Source organism: Podarcis tiliguerta, assembly GCF_965153285.1.
Source record: "Podarcis tiliguerta genome assembly, chromosome: 9".
NCBI lineage: Eukaryota > Metazoa > Chordata > Lepidosauria > Squamata > Lacertidae > Podarcis > Podarcis tiliguerta.
In genome coordinates this window covers 71,407,581-71,429,359 of record NC_139542.1, presented here as the reverse complement: position 1 = coordinate 71,429,359, position 21,779 = coordinate 71,407,581, and the positions used below count along the sequence as shown (strand labels likewise).

Genomic DNA, 21,779 nt, shown 5'->3' with positions numbered 1-21,779 from the left:
AGGTTCCAGGGAACCAGGCAGAGGTCCTTCTTGGTGGTGGGTGCCCGCCCTGTGGAACGCCCTCCCATCAGATGTCAAAGAGATAAACAACTACCTGACATTTAGAAGACATCTGAAGGCAGTCTTGTTTAGCGAAGTTTTTAATGTGTGACATTTTAATGTATTTCTAATCTTTGTTGGAAGCTGCTCAGAGTGGCTGGGTTAATAATAATAATAATAATAATAATAATAATAATAATAATAATTAATGTAGCTTGTGGTCTAGTGGTGGTCTATGCCTGGGCTAAGCCACTGAACACTTTGTGAATCAGGAAAAAGAACTGTGAAATAAAAGCGGAGACAACACTTTCTTAAAAGACAGCTGCACGTAACTAGGATTTTTATTTTCTGCCAGAAGCTTGCACTCTTAACAGGATCTGATCATTAACTTGTCTTTGCAAGCAGAAAGTGAACTAGTTGGACTATTAAGCTTAAAACAGAAGTAGCCATGCGTGATTCTGTCATCGTATTTTCTGTGGAGGCATCTGCACAATGCATCCACCTTCCCTGCCTTTTAAAAAAAACCCAAAACAGCTGTGCTCCCAGCTTTCACTGGTGTTTGACCTGAATATATCATATTTTTAACTCTGCCTTATATTTTCATTTGCATTATCTTTCCATATTTTAATGTTTGATATATTTTTAAATATTGTATACAACTTTGAGATGATATGGGAGGTAACAGAGAAAGATTTTAAACAAGTAATAAAAAATAAATTAAAACTGTTTTAACATACATAGTACTAAGATGAATATTTGTGGTATATATGTGAATATTTATGAAGGTAACTGTTTCAGAATGCTAAAAAAAAATGCACATTCGCTTTATTCTGAATACCTTTTCCCCCTGTAAATAGGTGTTAATTCTTTTCAAGTCTACATGGTCTACAAGGATCTCTACCAAATGACTGACAGCCAGGTAATCTGCGCATTTTCATATGAGATCTCTGATTCCCAGGAACTCTTCTAACTGAGATCCATGCTTTTGAATTAAGCTTAAGTTTGGGATGGGTGTGTGTTGAAATGTGACCAGTCATGTCCCTCTCCTTCCTCTGAAATGGAAGTTACTGAACACCCTCTCTGTTGTTTTATCTTTGGAGTCATGAATTTCAGGTCGACTAAAGTTTTTAATTGAATTTGTGATGAATGTTTTGTGTATATTACAGTTATAACATTATGGCAGAATCTATTGCGAACACAAATTTGGAGTTTTGAAACATGTCATTTCCAGCACAGTGACTGGTATGGCCTCATGTTTTCAAGGCGTATCTTCACATGCTTGGAGCATATCCAGAACTTGCTTTAGAATATTAAACATTTACAAATGCTTGTAAATGTTTAATGTGCACTGCTTTTGTTATTTAATGTGTAGCTGTGAGGCCTCTGGGCAGCACTGGGACTACAGAATTTGGGGAAGTGGGATTAATCCTTTCCACACACCCGCAATTTACCCCTTTACTGGAAGCTTCTGCTAGTCTTGTGAGGGGATCTTCCTCCCAAGACTTATAGCAGCTTCTGGAAAGGGCTGGGGGGGGGGGCGGCTTAGCAGGACAGTAGCCTGCCCCCCTCCCTGTGTGCTGTGCTCCCAGTTCTGCTGCTCTTTAGAGAGCAAGAATTGCGCACATTTAATACATGCATTTAGCATCTGATCAAGAGTTGGTTTGGTTTTTGTTCCTGCTTTTTCTCCAAGAAAAAAAGCTTTGGAATCGTTTTAGAAGTTCTTGCCTTCTTCTTCTTTAAAATTTTTCTGTTACCGTTCACTTTAACACACCATACAGAAAAAGAAAATAAATTCCATCACCACCAAAGAAAAAAAGAGAATTAATACATCAACTAATAACCTTCAAAACATAAAATACATAAAATAAAAGTGGTCTTTTTCTATGCACCAGACTTCCCGTCTATTCCTTATTACAGATTCTGTATTAATTGTTCGCTGCCATTGCATAACGAGTTTTGCTCAATTTCAATATCCCTTAATCCATTCATTGGTTTTACCACATTTTTAACACTGCTACTGAAATTATTTGAACGCTGCATATCACCTTAAACTACTACTATTATTTTTCAAGTACGTTTTAAAAACTTCCCATTTTCAGATAAATACCTGTTTTGGTTTATTTTTTATCTCTTCTGACATGCTATCTAATTCCGCATATTCAGCCATTTTTTGAAACCATTCTAATCTTGATGGGACTTTATCGCTTTTATAATTTGCTGCAAAAACTTTGCAGAAGTTCTTGCCTTCTAATTGTGGGAATCTGAGTTAAATTGTGAGCTCTTCATGAAATCATAAACAAGAAAGCATCTACAGATTATTATTTTTTTAATGTTCAGGTTCCTGTCAAACTTATATTGACAACATTTATCTAGAAGATAGTGGAATTAGAGCCAAAGTAAATGTGATGCTAAATGTGTTACTCCAAAGCATATCTGGGTGGGGTTAATTCTTAGGATTTCAGCAGACAGGGAGGGGGAACCAATTCCCCATTGGTGTCAAGCACTGTGTTTTCCTTTGCTGATCAGAAGGGACGAGATGAAGAAACAGAGTGAAATAAAGTTTTACCCTTTTTTGGCTGTTGTGCTCAGTGGCGTAGCGTGGGTTGTCAGCACCCGGGGCAAGGCAAGTAATTTGCACCCCCTAACCCATGGATTTGCACCCCCTAACCCGTGGATTTGCGCCCCCTAACCCTAACCCCCAGATGTTGTGCCCGGTGCGGCCGGCCCCCCCTGCACCCCCCACACTACGCCACTGGTTGTGCTACCCTAAAATGAAAGGAAATGTGTGTATGCATGTGTGTTTTAAAGAAGGGGATAAAAGAATTGGGATATACAATAATCTGTCATTGCTGACTGTTCTCCCCTCCCTTGGTACTGTATATAGCTCTATGAAGCCTTTACTTTTCTGAAAAGTCTTGGAGCTGTAATCATGGTCCATGCTGAAAATGGAGATTTGATAGCTCAGGTGAGAAAAACTTTTCTTCTACATTTATTCTTTGAACTGTCTGATACCCTTGATAGGTAGAGTCGTTGGGCACAGATGTTTGCTATCTTACCCACCCATCTGATTTGGTTGTAGATTAGTACTGCAGTGTGGCAGTAGCAATGGTCATCAGGCCCTCGCAAAATGTAATGAGTGCTGAATGTCATGGTTGTGACAGGGAGTGATTGAAAATGAGCCCTACTTGGCGCCATGAAAAATTAAAATAAGATGTAAAGTAATTGATTGGTTCTCGTTAATCCTGAACATAGAAAAATCTACTGATATCAATTGGACAGATGTGCTTAATTGTGTGCTTCACCAGGACTTAATGGATGCTAGCCTTTCTCTGGATTGGACCGCTTACACTGGGCTGTGTTTAAGCCATGCTGTGATTGCAGAAAGGTACCCAAAACATGCAGACATTATTATTCGGCACAAAGTTCAGTACTGGGTGCCGATGAAGATGATGCTAGTATCAAAAAGAGGTTCTTTATTGCATAACTGTCCCAGAAAGACCTATGTGACAAATTGGTACCAATTCAAGTGCCACCTGGCCTTAGATGTCCATGCTTAGAACCAGGTAGATCTTAAGTGATGAAACAGTCAAGAAGGGAGGCCTTGGAACAGGTGGACATTTTCAAAATTCTGTCAGCCAGCTAGCATATAGAATCTGTAATAATTATCAGTGCATTTTAGTTGTGGTGAAAGAAGTAAATGGGCCTCTCAGTTTGCCAGAAATTTAATTTATTTCATTTAATTTTTGAGTTTTTGTGGTGCTATTCATGGCCAGAAACAATTCCAGCTAAAAGCAAACAACAACAACAACAACATGCTGCCCAAATGACTGGGTTGCCCCAACCACTATGGGCAGCTTCCAACAAAATATAAAAAACACAATAAAATATTAAACATTAAAAACTTCCCTGTACAGGGCTGCCTTTTGACATCTGATGGGAGGCTATTCCATAGGGAGGGGACAACTACTGAGAAGGCCTTCTGCCTGGTTCCTTGTAACTTTGCTTCTCACAGTGAGGGAACCACTAGAAGGCCCTCAGAGCTGGACCTCAGTTTCTGGGCTGAACAATGCAGGTGGTGATTCTCCTTCAGATATACAGGGCTGAGGCCATTTAGGGCTTGAAAGGTCAGTACCAACACTTTGAGTTTAGCTCAGAAATGTTATAGGAGCCAACATAGATCCTTTAGGACAGGTGTTATATGGTCCCAGTGGCCCTCCAAGTCACCAGTCTAGTTGCTGCATTGTGGATTAGCTGTAGTTTCTGAGTCACCTTCAAAGGTAGCCCCGCGTAGCACACATTGCAGTAGTCCCAAGCAGGAAATAACTAGTGCATGCCCCACTCTGTGAGACAGTGTGCAGGCAGGAAGGGTCTCAGCCACCATACCAGGTGGAGCTGGTAGACAGCCACCCTGGACACAGAATTAAGCTGTGCTTCCATGAAGAGCTCTGAGTCCGAAATGACCCCAAGGCTGCACACCTGGTCCTTTAGGGGCACGGTTACCTCATTCAAGACCAGGAAGTCCTTTACACCTAACTACCCCCCGTCTTGGCAGGATTCAACCTGAATCCATTGATTGCCCTCCATCCCCCAGCCACCTCCAGACACACAGGACCAGGTTCATCACATTCACGGTTTCTGATTTAAATGAGAGGTAGAGCTGGTGTCATCTGCATATTGGTGAACACCCAGCCCAAACCCCCTGATGACCTTTCCCAGCAGTTTCATATTGATGTTAAAAAGCATGAGAGAGAGGGTGGAGTCATGATGCACCCCACAAGTGAGTGTTGAGGGGTCTGAGCACTCATCTCCCCACACAACTTCCTGGACATGACCCAGGAAGGAGTGGAACCATTGTGTAACAGTGCCCCACACTCCCAACCTTTCTAGATGGTCCAGAAAGATACTAGGGTTGATGGTATCAAAAGCTGCTGAGAGATCCAGCAGAACCAGGAAACAGCTTTCACTTCTGTCCCTAACCTGCCAGAGATCATTGACCAGTCAACCAGGGTGGTTTCTGTCCCGTGGTGGAGCCTGAATCCCGATTGGAAGGGACCCAAATGGTCCACATCCTCCAGACATGCCTGTAGTTTAAAACAATTTAAAAATAAAACAGGCACCTAGCATAATACATAGTTAAAACAGCAGCAGTTAAAATTATAAATCAGGAACATTATGCAGTAAAAGCGGATTGGAATATCCGAAATCTGTAAACTACGCAGAATACATAGTTGATTGGATAGTATTTAAATGCTAACAATAAATACTGTTCCTTAACCAACAGACATGACTGAAATACAGTGTATACAAGAGACTTTTGATATATATATATCAATTGATATATTTGTAACCTGCTGGCCATCATCTTTTGTCCATTACCTCCTCAGGAACAAAAGCGTATGCTGGAGATGGGCATCACTGGACCAGAGGGCCACGCCTTGAGCAGGCCGGAGGAGGTGAGAGCTGTGTTCAAGTTCAGTCTAAGGGCTGCAGGAGCTATGCGTTAAAGTGTCTACAATTTTTTTCTAGCAGAACTAGCCAAACCAAGAGAAATCCATAAGCACTTCACATCACTTTGTGATTCTGTGATAATAATGCCTTAATACAGAACACCTTAATAACAAAATTTTAAGCTGTGGCCTTGAAGCTGAATGCTCCATTGACTTCTATGAGAATATTAAAGAAGAAAGGGGTCGCTCTGCTGATGAACACTTCAGTATAGCAGTTGCTTGCAAGGTGGCAAGCTAATTACATTCAGTTTCTAATGTTTTTGAAGTCGCACGAGTTTTTTCAGGTACCACCTTGAGCCATTCATGCCATTTAGATCAGGGGTGAGAATTCCCCCCCCCCTGTAAGCAGTATTCTGAAATTTGTGTATAGCTTCAAATTAATTCTGCTTGGAGAAAAAGCAAAGCGTGAAGTAGCAGGAAGGGTTATATGTTTGTAAGTCAGTTAAAAGAGGAAGGGGGTTGAGGGATGAGGAACCGTTCTTAAAGCAGAAGAGGAAAGTGGCTGGAATCTGGGATATACCTGTGTGAAATATTTGCAAGGTAATGGTGAGGTTACTTTGACTGAATTTGTTTCCTTATTTCAGCTTGAAGCAGAAGCTGTTTTCCGAGCCATCACCATAGCTAGTCGCATCAACTGTCCGTTGTATATCACCAAGGTCATGAGCAAGAGTGCAGCTGACATCATTTCACTGGCTAGAAAGAAAGGTACAGAATGAAGCCTTTCATATTGTTATGAGGAAAAAACCTGCTCCCTTTCCCTTATGGGGTATCCAAGAGCCCATAGAAAGTCCTTTTGTAGGTTCTCAACCGGTAGGAGAAAATAACAGAGACCAATGAGAGAATATTGAGAAGCAAAGCAGCTAGTAAGCTGATCTTTATTAAAGCTGTTGCAACAGGGTGCTCCCCACACACAAACGGGGGGACCCCGAGCCATGCGCGCAAGCCGTTATATAGACTTTTTAAATTGCCCGCCCTAGAGTCCAAGACCACCCCCTGAAACATCATACATACATCACAGAAGGGGTGTGGCCCCCTTAATACATCAGAAAAGGGGAGGAAATCTGGGTGTGTTGTTTCTTCCTGTCTGCCAGGTTACCTGATTGGATTACCTGGGCATCCTGGCCACTCTCTTGTTATGATAACTACTCAATTCCTGAATCCAGGTCACAGGTTCACACCCTATTCATATTTTAGATGTGCCCTTAAGACAGGATTTGTGAAAGAGACAATGGGGAGATTTCCCATTTCTTTCGACCTTGCAGAGTAATATTTGAGGTCATTTTGGGAGAGAGAAAATGGTTTCAGGACTTTTCTGTGGGTTTCAGACATGTGGTTTACATCTTTGTATGTGTTTGCTTGGTACATTTATGAACATCTATTTATGTACATTTATGAACGCGGGTGGCGCTGTGGTCTGATCAGAAGGCGGTTCGAATCCCCGTGATGACAGGGTGAGGTCCCGTTGCTCGGTCCCTGCTCCTGCCAACCTAGCAGTTCAAAAGCACGTCAAAGTGCAAGTAGATAAACAGGTACCACTCCAGCAGGAAGGTAAACGGCGTTTCCGTGCGCCGTTTTGCCAGAAGCGGCTTAGTCATGCTGGCCACATGACCCGGAAGCTGTACACCAGCTCCCTCGGCCTATAAAGCGAGATGAGCGCTGCAACCCCAGAGTCGTCCGCGACTGGACCTAACAGTCAGGGGTCCCTTTACCTTTATTTATTATATATATATAAGACCTTAAAGTTCTTATAACAATATCATGTATCTGAAATGTTGGACTTCTAGACAAGGGTCCTTGTCTTGAGGACTCTGGGCTCTTGGGGCAAAGGCGAGGCTATAGGATCAGGCTATTTGGACTTGCTTCAGTAATAATTCCGTGAATGAGCACACTAGAGAGAGGACTGTTCTCATCCCAATACAAACAGAAGTACCTTTATATAATGTCGCTTTTTTTCAAAGTGCAAGAAAGAACAAATTACTCCGTTTTGAGCTCCCAAGCCACAGCACAAAGGTCTTGCCCACATCTGCATATCCATGGCTTGCTTTCTCACCACTGGACATCTTGTGGCTCAATGTATGAAGTGACTCAATTGAGTGAAAAGCCTTGTATATGTGGGGAGACTATGCAAACATTCTGTCCGTGGTGCTGGATGAGCGCTGCCTCATTTATCCTTGCAAATTGCTACTTGATACTGCAGTGAGTCATCAAGTGATGAATACCTCTGTGCGAACCAGCAGGAATCACTAAGAAAGTAAAATGGTAATGGCAGAGAAGCTAAAGGGAAGGACTTGAACTTTGTTGAATGCTCTGAGCTGGTTCTGTGCTGCTTCACATCCCCTTTTCCAGTGCTCCTTTCTTTTCGGTTCTTTTGGACCACCCTTTTTCTGCGCATTGGTTCTCCTTCTGAACTGGTTCATGGCTTTCTGCCTTAAATCAATCCATAGCTCATAGACCTCACCTCTTGGCTGTGCACATGAGAACCGTTTGGCGCACAGTCTGGCCATAGTGACTGGTCACCAGGGAACTGGGTGAGATGGAGAAAGGGGCCACCAAAATCCCAATATGGGGTTCTCCTCCCCATTTCCTCTCTTGCTGTGCTGCTTTACCTTTTTTAAGCAAGCCAACTAGCGCTGACCAGTCCACTAAGAAATTCTTTATTGACTTTATCAAGCCGTGCTTATATATCCCATTCTTGCTGTACATTCAGTTTATTCAGATATGCATTTACTTGTGGTTTTCGTTGCATCCCTGAAAGTCAAACAGCTGAAAGCAGGTCAGTCTGAGCAAGATGACTGAAATGCTATTTGAACTTGCAAAGTCTGCAAGTCTGAAAGTCTGCAGGACTGAGAGCTTGGGAAAGTGGAGGGGCCCAGCAACTACTTTGATAATCCCTCGGAATAGATAGACTAGCTCCCTGGTGAGGAAATATTTTATTCTGTTTAAACATGTCTCTCTGGAGCTCTTTATATATCTATAATTTTCCATTACAGATTTTCAAATTCATATCAATATAACCATAATCATTTACTTTCCTTCCCCCCTCCTCCATGGTTTGTTTTAGTTATCCATTACTAGTGCATATTCTAATTACTCCATATATTTTATTTTATCTCCTTTCTCATTACATCTTCACTTAATTTAAACTGCTGAATTTACTCCAACCCTGCTAACATTTTAACTTACTTACAATAATTCTTCAAATCTTCTACGAACATTTTCCAATCTTCCTTAAAGGCTCCTTCTTCCTGTTCTCTTATTCTGATAGTTAATTTTGCTAATTCTGCATACTCCATCAGTTTCATCTGCTATTCCTCCTTTGTTGGTGGTTTTCTCTTCTTCCATTTCTGAGCATATATCATTCGGGCTGCCATGGCTGTGTAGAGAAGCAAATTCTCTCTGGAGCTCTGTTTGTTCCTGCCACTTACTTAGAAGCAAAAATAACAAAGAGACTTGTGGCACCTTAAATGCTAACCGATTTATTGTAGCAGAAGCTTTTACAGACTAGAGTCCATGTCTCAGCATACACAAAGTTCTAGTTACAGGTAGGTAGCTGTGTTGGTCTGCCATAGTCGAAACAAAATTAAAAAAATCTTTCCAGTAGCACCTTAGAGACTACTCTATGGGGTGAATACAGGCTTTCGCTGAAGCTTGGAGTGTGCACCGACCCCTCTTGCTCTCCAGGTTTCAGGAAGCTATCAGCAAGCCTGGGGAGCCCACGGGAGGTCCTGCAGGGCTCCCCACGCTGCGGATAGCAGCCTGCCGCCCGGCGCACGAGGTGCCCTGAAGCAGAGCACCCCTCACGCCGGGCAGACATCGGCCAGCCCCATAAGATCGGGGGACAGCGGGGAGGCGGAGCGCCGCCATACCGCTGTTCCCCAACCTGGTTCCCCGACCTGGTTTCCTTAGACCGGAAAACCTAACTTCTGTCATCTATGCTCTGGTGATCTCTAGGTAAGATTGCTGCAACACGTTATACATAGGGCTACTTGAGGATGGTTTGGAAACTTCCGCTGGTTCAGAATTTGGTGTCCAGGTTGCTCACCAGGGCATGAAAGTTTAAGCATATTACACCGATCCTGGCCTGACTGCACTGGCTGCCGATTAGTTTCTGGGCTCAATTCAAAGTGCTGGTTTTGACCCATAAAATCTTAAATGGCTCACGACTGCAATACCTCAAGGACTGTCTCTTCCCATGTGAACCAGTTCAGGCCCTGTGATCATCATCTAAGGCCTTCCTTCGTGTGCCTCCTCCACGAGAGATCTGGAGGGTGGCAACATGAGAACATGCCTTCTCTGTGGTGGCTCCCCGTTTGGGGAATGCTATCCCCAGGGAGCCTTGCCTGGTGCCCTCCTTCCATATCTTTAGGCACCGGGCAAAAACTTTTCTCTTTAATCAGGCCCTTGGTTGATTAACATACTATGTCCTTTTAAATGTGTTTGTGGGAGGTGGGGTGATTGGCTTGCCTTTGTCTATTTTGTAATTTGTGTTCTCATTTTGTATTTTTATGTTTTGAACCACCCTGTGATCTTCGGATGAAGGATGGTATATAAATTTTAAAAAACAAATTAAAAGGATGGTATAATCAGTTGTGTTTTTCCATTCCCCAAGGTGCTCTTGTTTTCGGGGAACCAATCACTGCCAGCCTGGGGACAGACGGGACACATTATTGGAGCAAAAATTGGGCCAAGGCTGCAGCATTTGTGACCTCACCGCCTCTGAGTCTGGATCCTACAACACCTGATCATTTGACCTCACTTTTAGCATGGTATTAAACTGCAACTGCTTGTAAACCACCAATTCAGCCAAGGGAGTCCTTGAGCCTCTTGGATGTGAGCTAAAGTGCAGAAGTAATATGTAATAATAGACAAGTATTTTGATGTGGTTTGATTATTGTCAGATTTGTTCTTGTTTGTAAGGGAATAGCAAATACTGTATTTAGCTCAGAGTGAACTTAGACATTATGCAGGAGATATGTGACACCCCCACCACAGGGGGAGGAGTCTTTCCCTTCCTGACCTTACCCTGTTCAGAATTACCCCAGGCAGCTTACCCTCTTCCCCTTTGACAGGGAAATCGGCTCGGAAAGGATGGTTTTAAGTGACAGGAAGGAAAAGGATGAAATAGCCTCATCCCCATCCACTCAAACTGGCAGTCTTCTATGACTGCTTTTCAGTACAAATCAATCAATCAGTCCGTCATCAGATGGTTCACAGGCCTCCCATGGAACATCTAACTAGGTCCTTAGTGGGATGATTGTATAGAGTGAGTTTTTTAAAAAATAATCTGTAAACAAAATTGCTGTTCAGTTTCACTTTGGTTTGCCTTACTGCTGCTGTTACAGAGACCTGAAAAACACTAGGAAAGATACTCAAAGAACAATACTTTGGAGAATAGTATTGATGTGAATGTGGAAGCAGAGACATGAGAGGTTAACAGAATTGAAAAGCAGTAGTTAACCATAGAGTATACATTCCTGAATGAATGTGTGGCACCAATAGCTAGAAACACAAATGGTAAGCAACCCACATCCTTGCCTCCAGGCTTTAAAAATATTTCTGTCTCCCCTCTATGTTCCTTCAGTGGTGACCTTCAAGTGACTGGAAGTGCCCACTGTACCTATAGCACAGCCCAGAAAGCGGTGGGAAAGGACAACTTCACTCTGATTCCAGAAGGAGTAAATGGAATTGAAGAAAGAATGACCGTGGTCTGGGATAAGTGTGTGGTAAGCAAAGGCAACCGCTGCTTCACACCTGCCTTGTACTGCTCAGAGATTTCCAAATCTAACTCTTAGCTAGAAGAAGAAGAAGAGTTTGGATTTGATATCCCGCCTTTCACTCCCTTTAAGGAGTCTCAAAGCGGCTAACATTCTCCTTTCCCTTCCTCCCCCACAACAAACACTCTGTGAGGTGAGTGGGGCTGAGAGACTTCAGAGAAGTGTGACTGGCCCAAGGTCACCCAGCAGCTGCATGTGGAGGAGCAGAGACGCGAACCCGGTTCCCCAGATTACGAGACTACCGCTCTTAACCACTACACCACACTGGCGCTGGGGTCAGCGGGCCAACACCCAGGGCCTTTTATTTGCACTCACACACCGGGGCCTCAGGGCGCACAACTCCGCCAGCCTGGGCTGCTGTAATGCTCTACTATGATGCTGGAACTGCATTTAAAGGCGACCAGGAAACTTCGTTTTTGTACAAAGTGTGGCTGCCAAAATGTTTCTGGGAGACAGAAGCTTTGCGCCACCACACATCAGTGGCACTAATTACCAGGGCTGTCTTAAGCATATGCGGTGCCAGGGTGCAAAGATCCACCCGGCGCCCCCCCCCCCAGTTGCCCAGTCCCAGGCATGCAGGAGGGCGGAGCCAGCTGGCCGCCTCAGCGTCTTGCTGGCTCAGGCACTCCTAAACTCGCTGCCCACAGCAGAAGAGCCTGCCGCGGCACTCCAGACCCTTTTCCGGACTCAACTCTCGGGCCCCGGACTCTCAGCCTGGCGCCCCTGAGAGCCTGGCACCCGGGTGCCCCGCACCCCTAGCACCTATGGGTAAGATGGCACTGCTAGTTACCAGTCTGCTTCTGGACTCAGTTAAAATGCTGATATTATCATTATTTCTTCTACTCCCAATTCAATTCTGTCGGTGCTGTCACTTGCATTGCCAAAACAACTACACACACACACACAGAGAGAGAGAGAGAATCAGCAGGCTTGGGATAAACCCAAGGTTTGCAGAAGTATAAGGGGGCGGCAGCACTGGATACGGCAGCGTAACCAGTTCCCCCACACTGGGCACCGAGCCAAGGGGACGCCTTCCCAAAGCCCAGTAAACATTTGGCTGGCTTTGGGAATGGGGCACAAGGGCTCTGGCAGGGTCCTAGAGCTCTCCCACCTCCTTTCCAAAGCTGGGAAAGCACTTGCTAGGCCCTGCCTGGAGCTGCCACAAAAGGCCTCGTGGGCCACATATTGGACCACCCTGATCTGAGCGATTGTGGTGGAGCATAGGGACTCAGGCAGTCCCAAAAGTACTTGGACCCCAGTTGTTGAAGTCATCTGTGGGTCCTTGCACCAAGTTCATGCATGTGGTGAGACCTGCCCAAAACGAGATGCTGGGGACAGTGTCAAGTTCTCAGTGGTTTTCTCCCCTTGCTTCTGCAGCTTGGTTAGCCTATTCTCTTGCTCACTGAGGCACGTTGTTCTCTTTTGAACCCTTTGAAACCAAGCCTATCTCATTGCCCCTATTCCCAAGTACTACTTGTATGCCCCATGAATATTGTGGCAGCTTCTCGAAGCTGCATACTCACATAGTCCCGAGATCTTAAGTGATGCTTCCTCTATCTCCTCCCAGCAATCTCTCTTGTATCCATCAGCACCATCATCTTGCCCCTCCCTCATGCTTCATCTCTGCTTAAAAGGAACGCGGGTGGCGCTGTGGTCTAAACCACTGAGTCACCTGGACTTGCTGATTGGAAGGTCGGTGGTTCAAATCCCCATGACGGGGTGAACTCCTGTTGCTGTGTCCCAGCTTCTGCCAACCTAGCAGTTCGAAAGCATGCCAGTGCAAGTAGATAAATAGGTACCACTCTGGCGGGAAGGTAAATGGCATTTCTGTGTGCTCTGGCTTCTGTCACGGTGTTCTGTTGATATTCTCATTATTCCTTATTGATCTTAAGAAGACCTCCAATACCGAGATGAATAACAGCGGTGACAGTGGACATCCCTGCCTTGTACCTTTAGTTATAGCAATTTTCTCTGTCAATACATTATTAACGATTAATCTTGCTCTTTGTTCCGAATAGATTGACTTTACAACACTTATGAAAGATTGTCCCATTTCCATTAATTCAAAATTCTCTAACATAAAATCCCAAGAAACATTATCAAAGGCCTTTTCTGCACGCCCAAATATCAACATCGCCTGTTTATCCTTCCTGTTGTTCAGATACTCCATAATATTAATTACAGTGGTGCCCCGCAAGACGAATGCCTCGCAAGACGGAAAACCCGCTAGACGAAAGGGTTTTCCGTTTTTCAATGCGCTTCGCAGGACAAATTTCTCTATGGGCTTGCTTCGCAAGACGAAAATGTCTTGCGATTCTTGAGATTTTTTTTCGCTCCCCACCCCCTTTTTCTAAGGCGCTAAGCTGCTAATAGCCTTTTAGCAGCTAATCCGCTAATCCCTTAAGCCTTTAATAGCCGCTAATAGCCGCTAAACTGCTAATAGCGCTAATCCGCTAATAGGGTTGCTTCGCAAGACGAAAAAACCGCTAGACGAAGAGACTCGCGGAACGGATTAATTTCGTCTTGCAGGCACCACTGTATATTTCTTATGTTATCTTTCATCTGTCTACCAGGAAGGAAACCTGCCTGATCTTTGTGTATCATTGTCAGGGAACTGCCATCAGTGCCGGAGGGAGAGAGCAAAATCCAGAGGGATTCCAGAGAGCGTCCCGGGATTGGGAGAGGCAGCCCATCTTCTGGGGAAGAGAATCAGCGTAGCACCAGTGGAGATTGGGGGCAGATGGGGGAAGCGGCGAGGCGGTCCCATGACTCCATGACCAGCGGGGAGAGTAGGGGTCCTCCGCTGCCTAAGCCCTCCTTGCGCAGAAGGCTTTCGCGCAGAGAGAGTAGGAGAAGACTAGGCGTCAAAGAGCTTCTTTGCTGGAAGAAGTTTAAGAAACGCCCACTGACGGATTCTGCCAGCGATTGAGACAGCCACGGGTGAGTGGCTGTCCGGACAGAAAAGGTTCACTCAGGCAACCCAGCCAGGTGTTTGCACCGGCTTACGCACGAGCAACCCCTAGAACCATTACAATCATCTTATTTAAAATCTTTTTCAGTCTACTTGCTAGGATATTTGCAAATATTTTATAGTCATTATTCAACAATGAAATTGGCCTATAATTCTTAACTTGAGTCAAATCCGAATCCTGTTTTGGGATAAAAGTTATATAAGCTTCTTTCCATGTTTCCGGAATTTCAGCCCTTATTAGTATATTATTCATCACTTCTTTTATTGGTGCAAGCAGTATATGTTTCATCTCTTTATAATATCTTGCGCTGAATCCATCTGGGCCTGGTGTCTTCCCACTTTTCAATTCTTTTATAGCCATATTAATTTCCTCTATTTCAATCGGTTCATTCAATTTAAGTCTGTCGCTATCAGTTATTTTCTGCACTTCTTTCTTCTTTAGATACTCTTCTATTTTCTTTTTGTTGCATCTCTCCTTTTTCTTATATAAATCTCTATAAAAGTCCACAAATCCTTTTCTTATTTCTTTTGGACTAACAATACCTTGATCTTCTATTTTTATCTTGTTTATCATATTTTGTTCCTTCCTTTTCTTAATTTGCCATGCTAACCATTTCCCTGATTTATTTGCCCATTCTTTGCCTTTGACTGGACTTAACTGTCCAGGGGTCCTTTGCCTTTTCCTTCCCTTACAACCTCTTCTTGCTCCACTCCTTGTTCTGGTGGCAGCCTCCTTCAGAGCTTAACAAGGTCAGCCTTCATTAGCCTGGTGCGCTCCGGTTGTATTGAGCTACAACTCACATCATCCTTGGCCACTGGCCAGGCTAGCTGGAGCTTATGGCAGTTGTGCCCCAGATTTAGTAGCGGGTACCAGGTTGGGGGAAGGACAAATAGCCCAGTCAACCCACCAGGTTCATCATCCTTTATTCTAACAGGGCCAAACAGTCATTTTACCCACAACAGCCACTATAACTAAGGAAATCAACAGGCTTCTTCCACCTGTCAGGCATTTTGCCCCTCTGAATTCCAAGTCTCAACTGCTAGTTTCATTTGCCATCTGCTGGTATGTTAAGAATTGTTTTTTTAAACTCAATTACCTTATAAATCAATCAATCAATCCATAACTAATTCCAGGAAGAGCCACTAAATCTAATGCCTATCTGCATCCACATACATATTCCTGGTGGCTCTTAATCTGCTGCAGGAAAGAATACTGGTGATTTCATGGCAGATCTTGTACATCTGTGACTTAGATGTTCTCTGAGTAAAATTTTGTTGACCACCACCTCTAATCTCTGTTGTATGTACATATATACCACTATTCTTAAGATATGTTACTCATGGAAAATTTATCTTAGTCTTCAGGTAAAATGGATGAAAACCAGTTTGTTGCCATTACTAGTACCAATGCAGCCAAAATCTTTAACCTCTATCCGCGAAAGGGTAGAATCGCTGTGGGTTCGGATGCTGACATTGTGATCTGGGACCCAGAGAAGGCAAAGACCATCACAGCCAAAAGCCATAAGTCGGTAAGAGGAAAGGCTCTTCAATTTTTTTGAGAACTACTTAAGGCACTATTGCTGCAGGCTGTCTCAACCAAGGCAGCACAACATGTGCCCAATTGCTCCTTAGTGCATGTGTGCGTCACACAATTGTGTCTAGAGAATGGATGCCAGTGCTGCCACCATCAAAGATACACAGGCAGCAGGGCTGGCCCACCTGTGAGGTGGGGTGAAGCACCCACCTTGGATGGGAGAAGCCCCCAAGGCAGCACCCCACTAGCAGAAAAGCGCCACCAGCTTCTTTGCCAATTTCCGGTGAGACTTTGCCGAAACCTGCCCTCATTGCTGCCACTTTGTGCCACCACACCGCGACGTTTTAATGGTTTTGACTCCCTGATTATTAAAGAAGATTAACTATCATGTTTAACACCTTGTACAATTTAATGTAGTATAAATCATTCATGCCTATCAGTAAACGAGAATTAACTGCATGTTCTGGTCTCCCCATTGCAGGCTGTTGAATATAATATATTTGAAGGCATGGAATGTCACGGTGCTCCCCTCATAGTCATTAGCCAAGGGAAGATTGTGTTTGAAGATGGAAATCTCCATGTAAGTAAAGGAATGGGACGTTTCATTCCCCGGAAGCCCTTCCCTGAATACCTTTATCAACGCATCAAAATTAGGAATAAGGTAGGTTTGTATAGATATCCAAACTTGTTGTTGCTAATCATTTCTGTAACATGTTATAATGTACAAATGCTTTAATATACAAATTTTTGTAGAACAATGGGTCATTTAATCTGGCTGTTTGAGCCCACCCAGGGATGTCTGTGGGCAGGATTCCTGCATTTCAGGGAAGTGGACTAGATGATCCTTGGGGTCTCTTCCATCTCTCCAGTTCTGTAATTCAGAGAGAGCAATGTGCCTGAGGAAATACACAGTGGCTGTATCACTCCTGAGATCCACTGCCCAGTTCCAGTCCATTTTGAGACATGAGTTTTGCCATTGTATAGGTAAAGTGACCCCTGACTGTTAGGTCCAGTTGCGGACGACTCTGGGGTTGCAGTGCTCCTCTCACTTTACTGGCCAAGGGAGCCGGCGTACAGCTTCTGGGTCATTTGGCCAGCATGACTAAGCCACTTCTGGTGAACCAGAGCAGCGAACGGAAACGCCGTTTACCTTCCCGCCGGAGTGGTACCTATTTATCTACTTGCACTTTGACGTGCTTTGGAACTGCTAAGTTGGCAGGAGCAGGGACCGAGCAAGGGGAGCTCACCCCGTCACGGGGATTCGAACCACCAACCTTCTGATCGGCAAGCCCTAGGCTCTGTGGTTTAACCCGCAGCGCCACCCGCATCCCATTGTACATGTGAATAAAAGTTAAATAAAAAAATGAAAATGCTGGGTTTTACTGGGATGGGGGACATATTGAAAATGATCCATTGATCATTTGTGGGCCCTTGGGGAATTTCAGGTTGGCATACCCAGTGCCTGGCATTATCAATCAATCTTTATTACAGTCCAGAGACCCAACAAATCGTTACAAAGCAATGCACAATTCAGACAGCCTACCTCCAGGTTAAACAAGCATTTTGTTCAGACTTAAAGATAGGGATCGTTGTTTCTTGCAAACACCGATAAAAACTTCGCCACTGCTAATGTTCTAGCGTTTGTCCGGTCTTCCAATAGGAACCTGACATAGTGAGCATCTGATTTTCCCGGGAAAGGTACCAGCAAGGGTAATATCAGTTCAGCCCTGGCTAGCTCATATTTCGCACAGTGCAGCAAAATATGTTTTATGGAATTGATGTCTTGAGCACCCGAGCAAAGTCTGTCCTGCTAGGGAACTCCTCTCAACCTGCCATCCAACACTGCAGAAGGAAAGACGTTTATTCTGGCTTTGGTGAATAACCTTTGATAATTTGGTACTGTCAGGTTTTTAATGTAAGGTGTTAACTTAAAGACATGCCCATATTGTACTCTTACTGCTACAGACTGCATGTGATTGAGATCACAAGTCACTGTGTGTATTATCCCATAATCTTTGCTTTAACGTCTTTAGGGCGCCTTCATAACCCAGGTAATAAAGTTGGGGGGGGGGTGACAGACCAGTAGAGGTGGCTTTTCTAGCCATGGTTTTCTGCCATTTGCTGACAAACTCCTCATTGGTTAGGTGTTGGTACAAACCCTTCCCTAGATCAAACACTGAAATCCTGAGCCAATGTTTTAGGGCAGCCCACCATGCTTTAGTTGAAATTGGGCATTCACCAGCTTCTAACAGAAGTACGGAGTTGGGGACACAGTTGGGTACCTGCAGCAGAGATCGTAGAAATTTTGCCTGAAAGCCATCTAACTTAGGCAGGTCCCCATTATGCCAGACATTTGCAGCGTACAGGAGTTGGGAAACGGGTTTTGCGTTGAAAACTCTTAAGGCTGCTGGAACATATTTGCTGCCCTTTGTGAAAAAGAATCTGAGTATGGCTAGCTTTGTGATCTCTGCCTTTTGAAGGGAGGTTTGCTAGTGGTGCTTACAAGATCCTGTATGATGGAATGTGAGCCCTAGATAACTGAAGTATTTAATCTGTTCAAGGTTATGGCCATCCAGCACCCATTTAGACCTGGAGAAGCTTCTTTCGAAGACTAAAATTTTAGATTTTTCATAATTAATGGATAAACCATTTCCAAAAAACTTCCTCAGCAGATATTTAAAACCTGGTCTGGAACGTGAGATGATGGCCGCGTCATCCGCATATAACCACAAGGGGGTCCTTCTCATTCCTTTTTTTTGGAAAGTGCCCATCTGGGTCCATTAAGCTCTCTTCTAGGTCATTTAAGAATAGGCAAAACAGTGGGGGGGGGGCAAAATGCATCCCTGTCTCACCCCCCTAGTCATCCCGATACTGTTTGATAACAGTCCCTGCCGACTGCATCAGACCTGCAGTTTGGTTCCATTGTACAGGGCTTTTATAAGAAAGAGGAGTCGTTTGTCCTGCAAAATCAGATTTAATTTGGACCATAGCTGGGATCTGGGGATGAAATCGAACGCTGATTTCAGATCCATGAAGGCCACGAAGAGTTTACCCTGTAGAGGCCTGGTGTACTTCTCGGCTAGGAAGGACAGCATTAGACAGTGGTCTGATGTTGAATGGTTCTCACGAAAGGCTGCCTGGGCTTCAGGTAGTATATTATGTTCATTTAGAAAAATTGTCAGTTTGCTACTGAGGAATCGGGCATACAGCTTCCCAATTATTGAAAGCAGGCTAATTGGCCTATAATTGGAGGGTACGTTTGGGTGGCCTCTCTTAAAGATTGGAACTACTATAGCATGTTTCCAGTTATATGGTACTTTGCCCGAGTTATTTACTACCGTAAAAAGTTCTGCCAGAAGTGGAGCCCACCAGTGCTGTTTTGATGTAATCAATTCCACTGGGATAAAGTCTTTCCCCGGAGCCTTTCCGCTCTTCAGATTCCCAATTAATGTATAGACTTCCTCCACAGTAACCGGCTTCCAATGAGGGAGCAGTGACAATTCTGACTGGCATTATTGTCAGTGCCCACTTTGTCTTCCATTCTTAGCAGAAGATGGAAGGAGCTTCTCTCTGTGACCAATCACAGTGCCAACAGGGGAGAGGGGCAGGCTTTCACCACTTTGTGGTCCTTTTTGAGATGTGGCTTTTTGAGATGCGGCAGCCATTTTGGGACTAGTGCCCACTGCACCTTTTCAAAATGCCAAAGGGGCCTTCTGGCCCAATCAGGCTGGCAACCCTTTCTTAGATTGCATGGCACTTCACTTTTAGGTGCTTAGAAAATACTAAATCTTACGATGTGCAAATCTCCCCACTTTGGGAACAGAAGATGGAAGTGATGGTGGAGGAAGTGGGACTCATCAACCTTGCTCTGTTGCATACATTTTTGCATTGATCTTATGTGTGAGACGGGTGGGTCAAATGCCAGGCCACTGAGATGTACCGTAATTGCATTTCTGTTTGTGATACGCAGGTAACAGAATTGCAAGGTGTCTCCCGAGGAATGTACGATGGGCCAGTCTATGAAGTTCCAGCAACACCAAAATATGCAACTCCTGCACCTTCCACTAAATCGTCTCCTGCCAAAAACCAGCCTCCACCAATCAGGAACCTCCATCAATCTAACTTTAGCTTATCAGGTGTGACAAACTATCAGTATCAGCAACCTTTTTTTGGAAAACAGGGTCCACTGCAGAGAATTGCGTAGTACAAATCCATCCATAAGTAATTTAGTAAGGACTAGCATTTATGACTTACTGGCAGAAGGAGGAGATTTTTAGTATAAGGGGAAGCCCAGAGGGAACTGCGGCCTTGTGATGTGCTGTACATGTCTCTTCATTTTCAGTGCTACACCTGCATGCTCAGGTCTGGATAAAGGATGCCCACTCCCAGAAGTCTTTTGTGCAGGTGTAGCTCAAAGACAACTGCACAGAGGAATCCACATTGGTTTTCTGTAGATGGACCCATGTTTCTACTAGTGCAGTAGGCAAATACCCATTAGCCTTGATGAAAAGTCACAGCAGACTTAGGATTCAGTGTCCGATGAAAGTTTGAGCACTGTCGCTTCAGAGTGCCATATCCTAAATATTATGTCACAGGGGTGTACTTTGTAAAATCAGTATTTGTGTGGGTCAGGCCTCATTTTCAGTATAAAAGGGCAAGATGTTTAGCTCATATTAAGCATTTGCAATTACTTGTGCCATTGATCTCTGAGTAAATGAAAGGCTGGAGAAGCTATTAACTCTCACCTTGTTTCTGGATTGCTGTTGCACAGGTGCTCAGGTAGATGATAACAACCCACGTCGCACTGGGCATCGCATTGTTGCACCTCCTGGTGGTCGCTCCAATATTACTAGTCTTGGATGAACTCAGATGGAAACAGAAACCAAGAATAAAGGCTCATAGGAACAATTATTATTTCCTTTCTATGTCTGTGTTGTTGATCCCACACTTTTATTCGGTACTTGTGTGTGCGTGTGTGTGTGTGACAGGGAATCTCTCCTCCTCCCCAAGAAAAGTGAATAGAAAGAAGTCATCATTGTGTAGCGTGTTTGCTTGGAATAAATTGCCTCACAATTGTGCTTTCATACCTTTGCCACCTTTTAAAGCATGGTGCTTCCATTTCTCCATTAGTGATGGATGCTTTTAGCTTTGTCTCGTAATGACCTGATAGTTCGTTTGCACCCCCCGCCCGTTAGCCGTGCTAGAGTAGTTGATGCATGTTACTAAGTTATTGATGCAAGCTGCAGTTTGTGAGTGAGTCCACTTTAGAAAGAACACTTTGCCAATAATTACCACGATGCCAAGGTAAGAAGAAAGACTGGTCATTTTTAAAATATGCAGAATAGGACAGGAGTCTTTCTTTTAATGTTATTTTTTAATTTATTAAATCCCAAGAAACCTCAGTAGAGGAGGGCCTAGTGGCTCCGACCCACTTAGTACATTCCAAGTCTGTGTCTTTGCTTTTAGAAAGAGCCATAATTTCCACATAGTGACGCTGTTGCCATTTTGTTCAGGGGATTTCTACAACTGGCCAGTAGCGCTCACCTTTTGCATGAAATATTTGGTACTTCTAAAGAATTCAATTTGCTGTTGGATTTTTAATGTTTTTGTACAAAGTTTTTTCTCCTTTATAAATCACGTTCATTTTTACTTATTATAATGTATCAGATCTACTAGTTGTGGTTCATTTTTTTTTGAATTGAAGGCTTGTGAAATAAAAGAAGATGAAATGAAACGCTTTGCCTCTTTTTGCTTCTAGTTCATAAACAAACTTATCATTCAGGGGGTAAGCAGAGAGCAGGTTGGGAGCCACAGTGTGGGGAGATGGAAGGAAGAACCACTTTAGTCAATACCAAAAGGTTAAAGGACACTTAAGATTGACCGGGTTCCTCATTGCGGAGGCTAGCCACCATCTTCAGAGACCCCTTAATGTACATCTGTGAAGACCCCCTGCC

The 21,779-nt window shown here is 44.0% G+C and overlaps 1 protein-coding gene across 2 annotated transcripts in view; it reads left to right on the top strand.

Annotated features, from left to right (window-relative positions):
• The window catches only part of CRMP1 (collapsin response mediator protein 1), a 42,140-nt gene extending 20,581 nt beyond the window's left edge, over positions 1-21,559 (top strand). For both annotated transcript variants that reach the window (XM_083399004.1, XM_083399005.1), the window contains exons 5-14: positions 897-958; positions 2,924-3,004; positions 5,424-5,492; positions 6,131-6,251; positions 10,156-10,312; positions 11,128-11,269; positions 15,650-15,820; positions 16,307-16,486; positions 19,796-19,961; positions 20,597-21,559. In XM_083399004.1, coding sequence (XP_083255130.1) covers positions 897-958; positions 2,924-3,004; positions 5,424-5,492; positions 6,131-6,251; positions 10,156-10,312; positions 11,128-11,269; positions 15,650-15,820; positions 16,307-16,486; positions 19,796-19,961; positions 20,597-20,688 — 1,241 coding nt within the window. In that variant the 3' untranslated portion in view covers positions 20,689-21,559. The remainder of the gene's footprint in view (positions 1-896; positions 959-2,923; positions 3,005-5,423; positions 5,493-6,130; positions 6,252-10,155; positions 10,313-11,127; positions 11,270-15,649; positions 15,821-16,306; positions 16,487-19,795; positions 19,962-20,596) is intronic.
• The last annotated feature ends 220 nt before the right edge of the window (positions 21,560-21,779 follow it).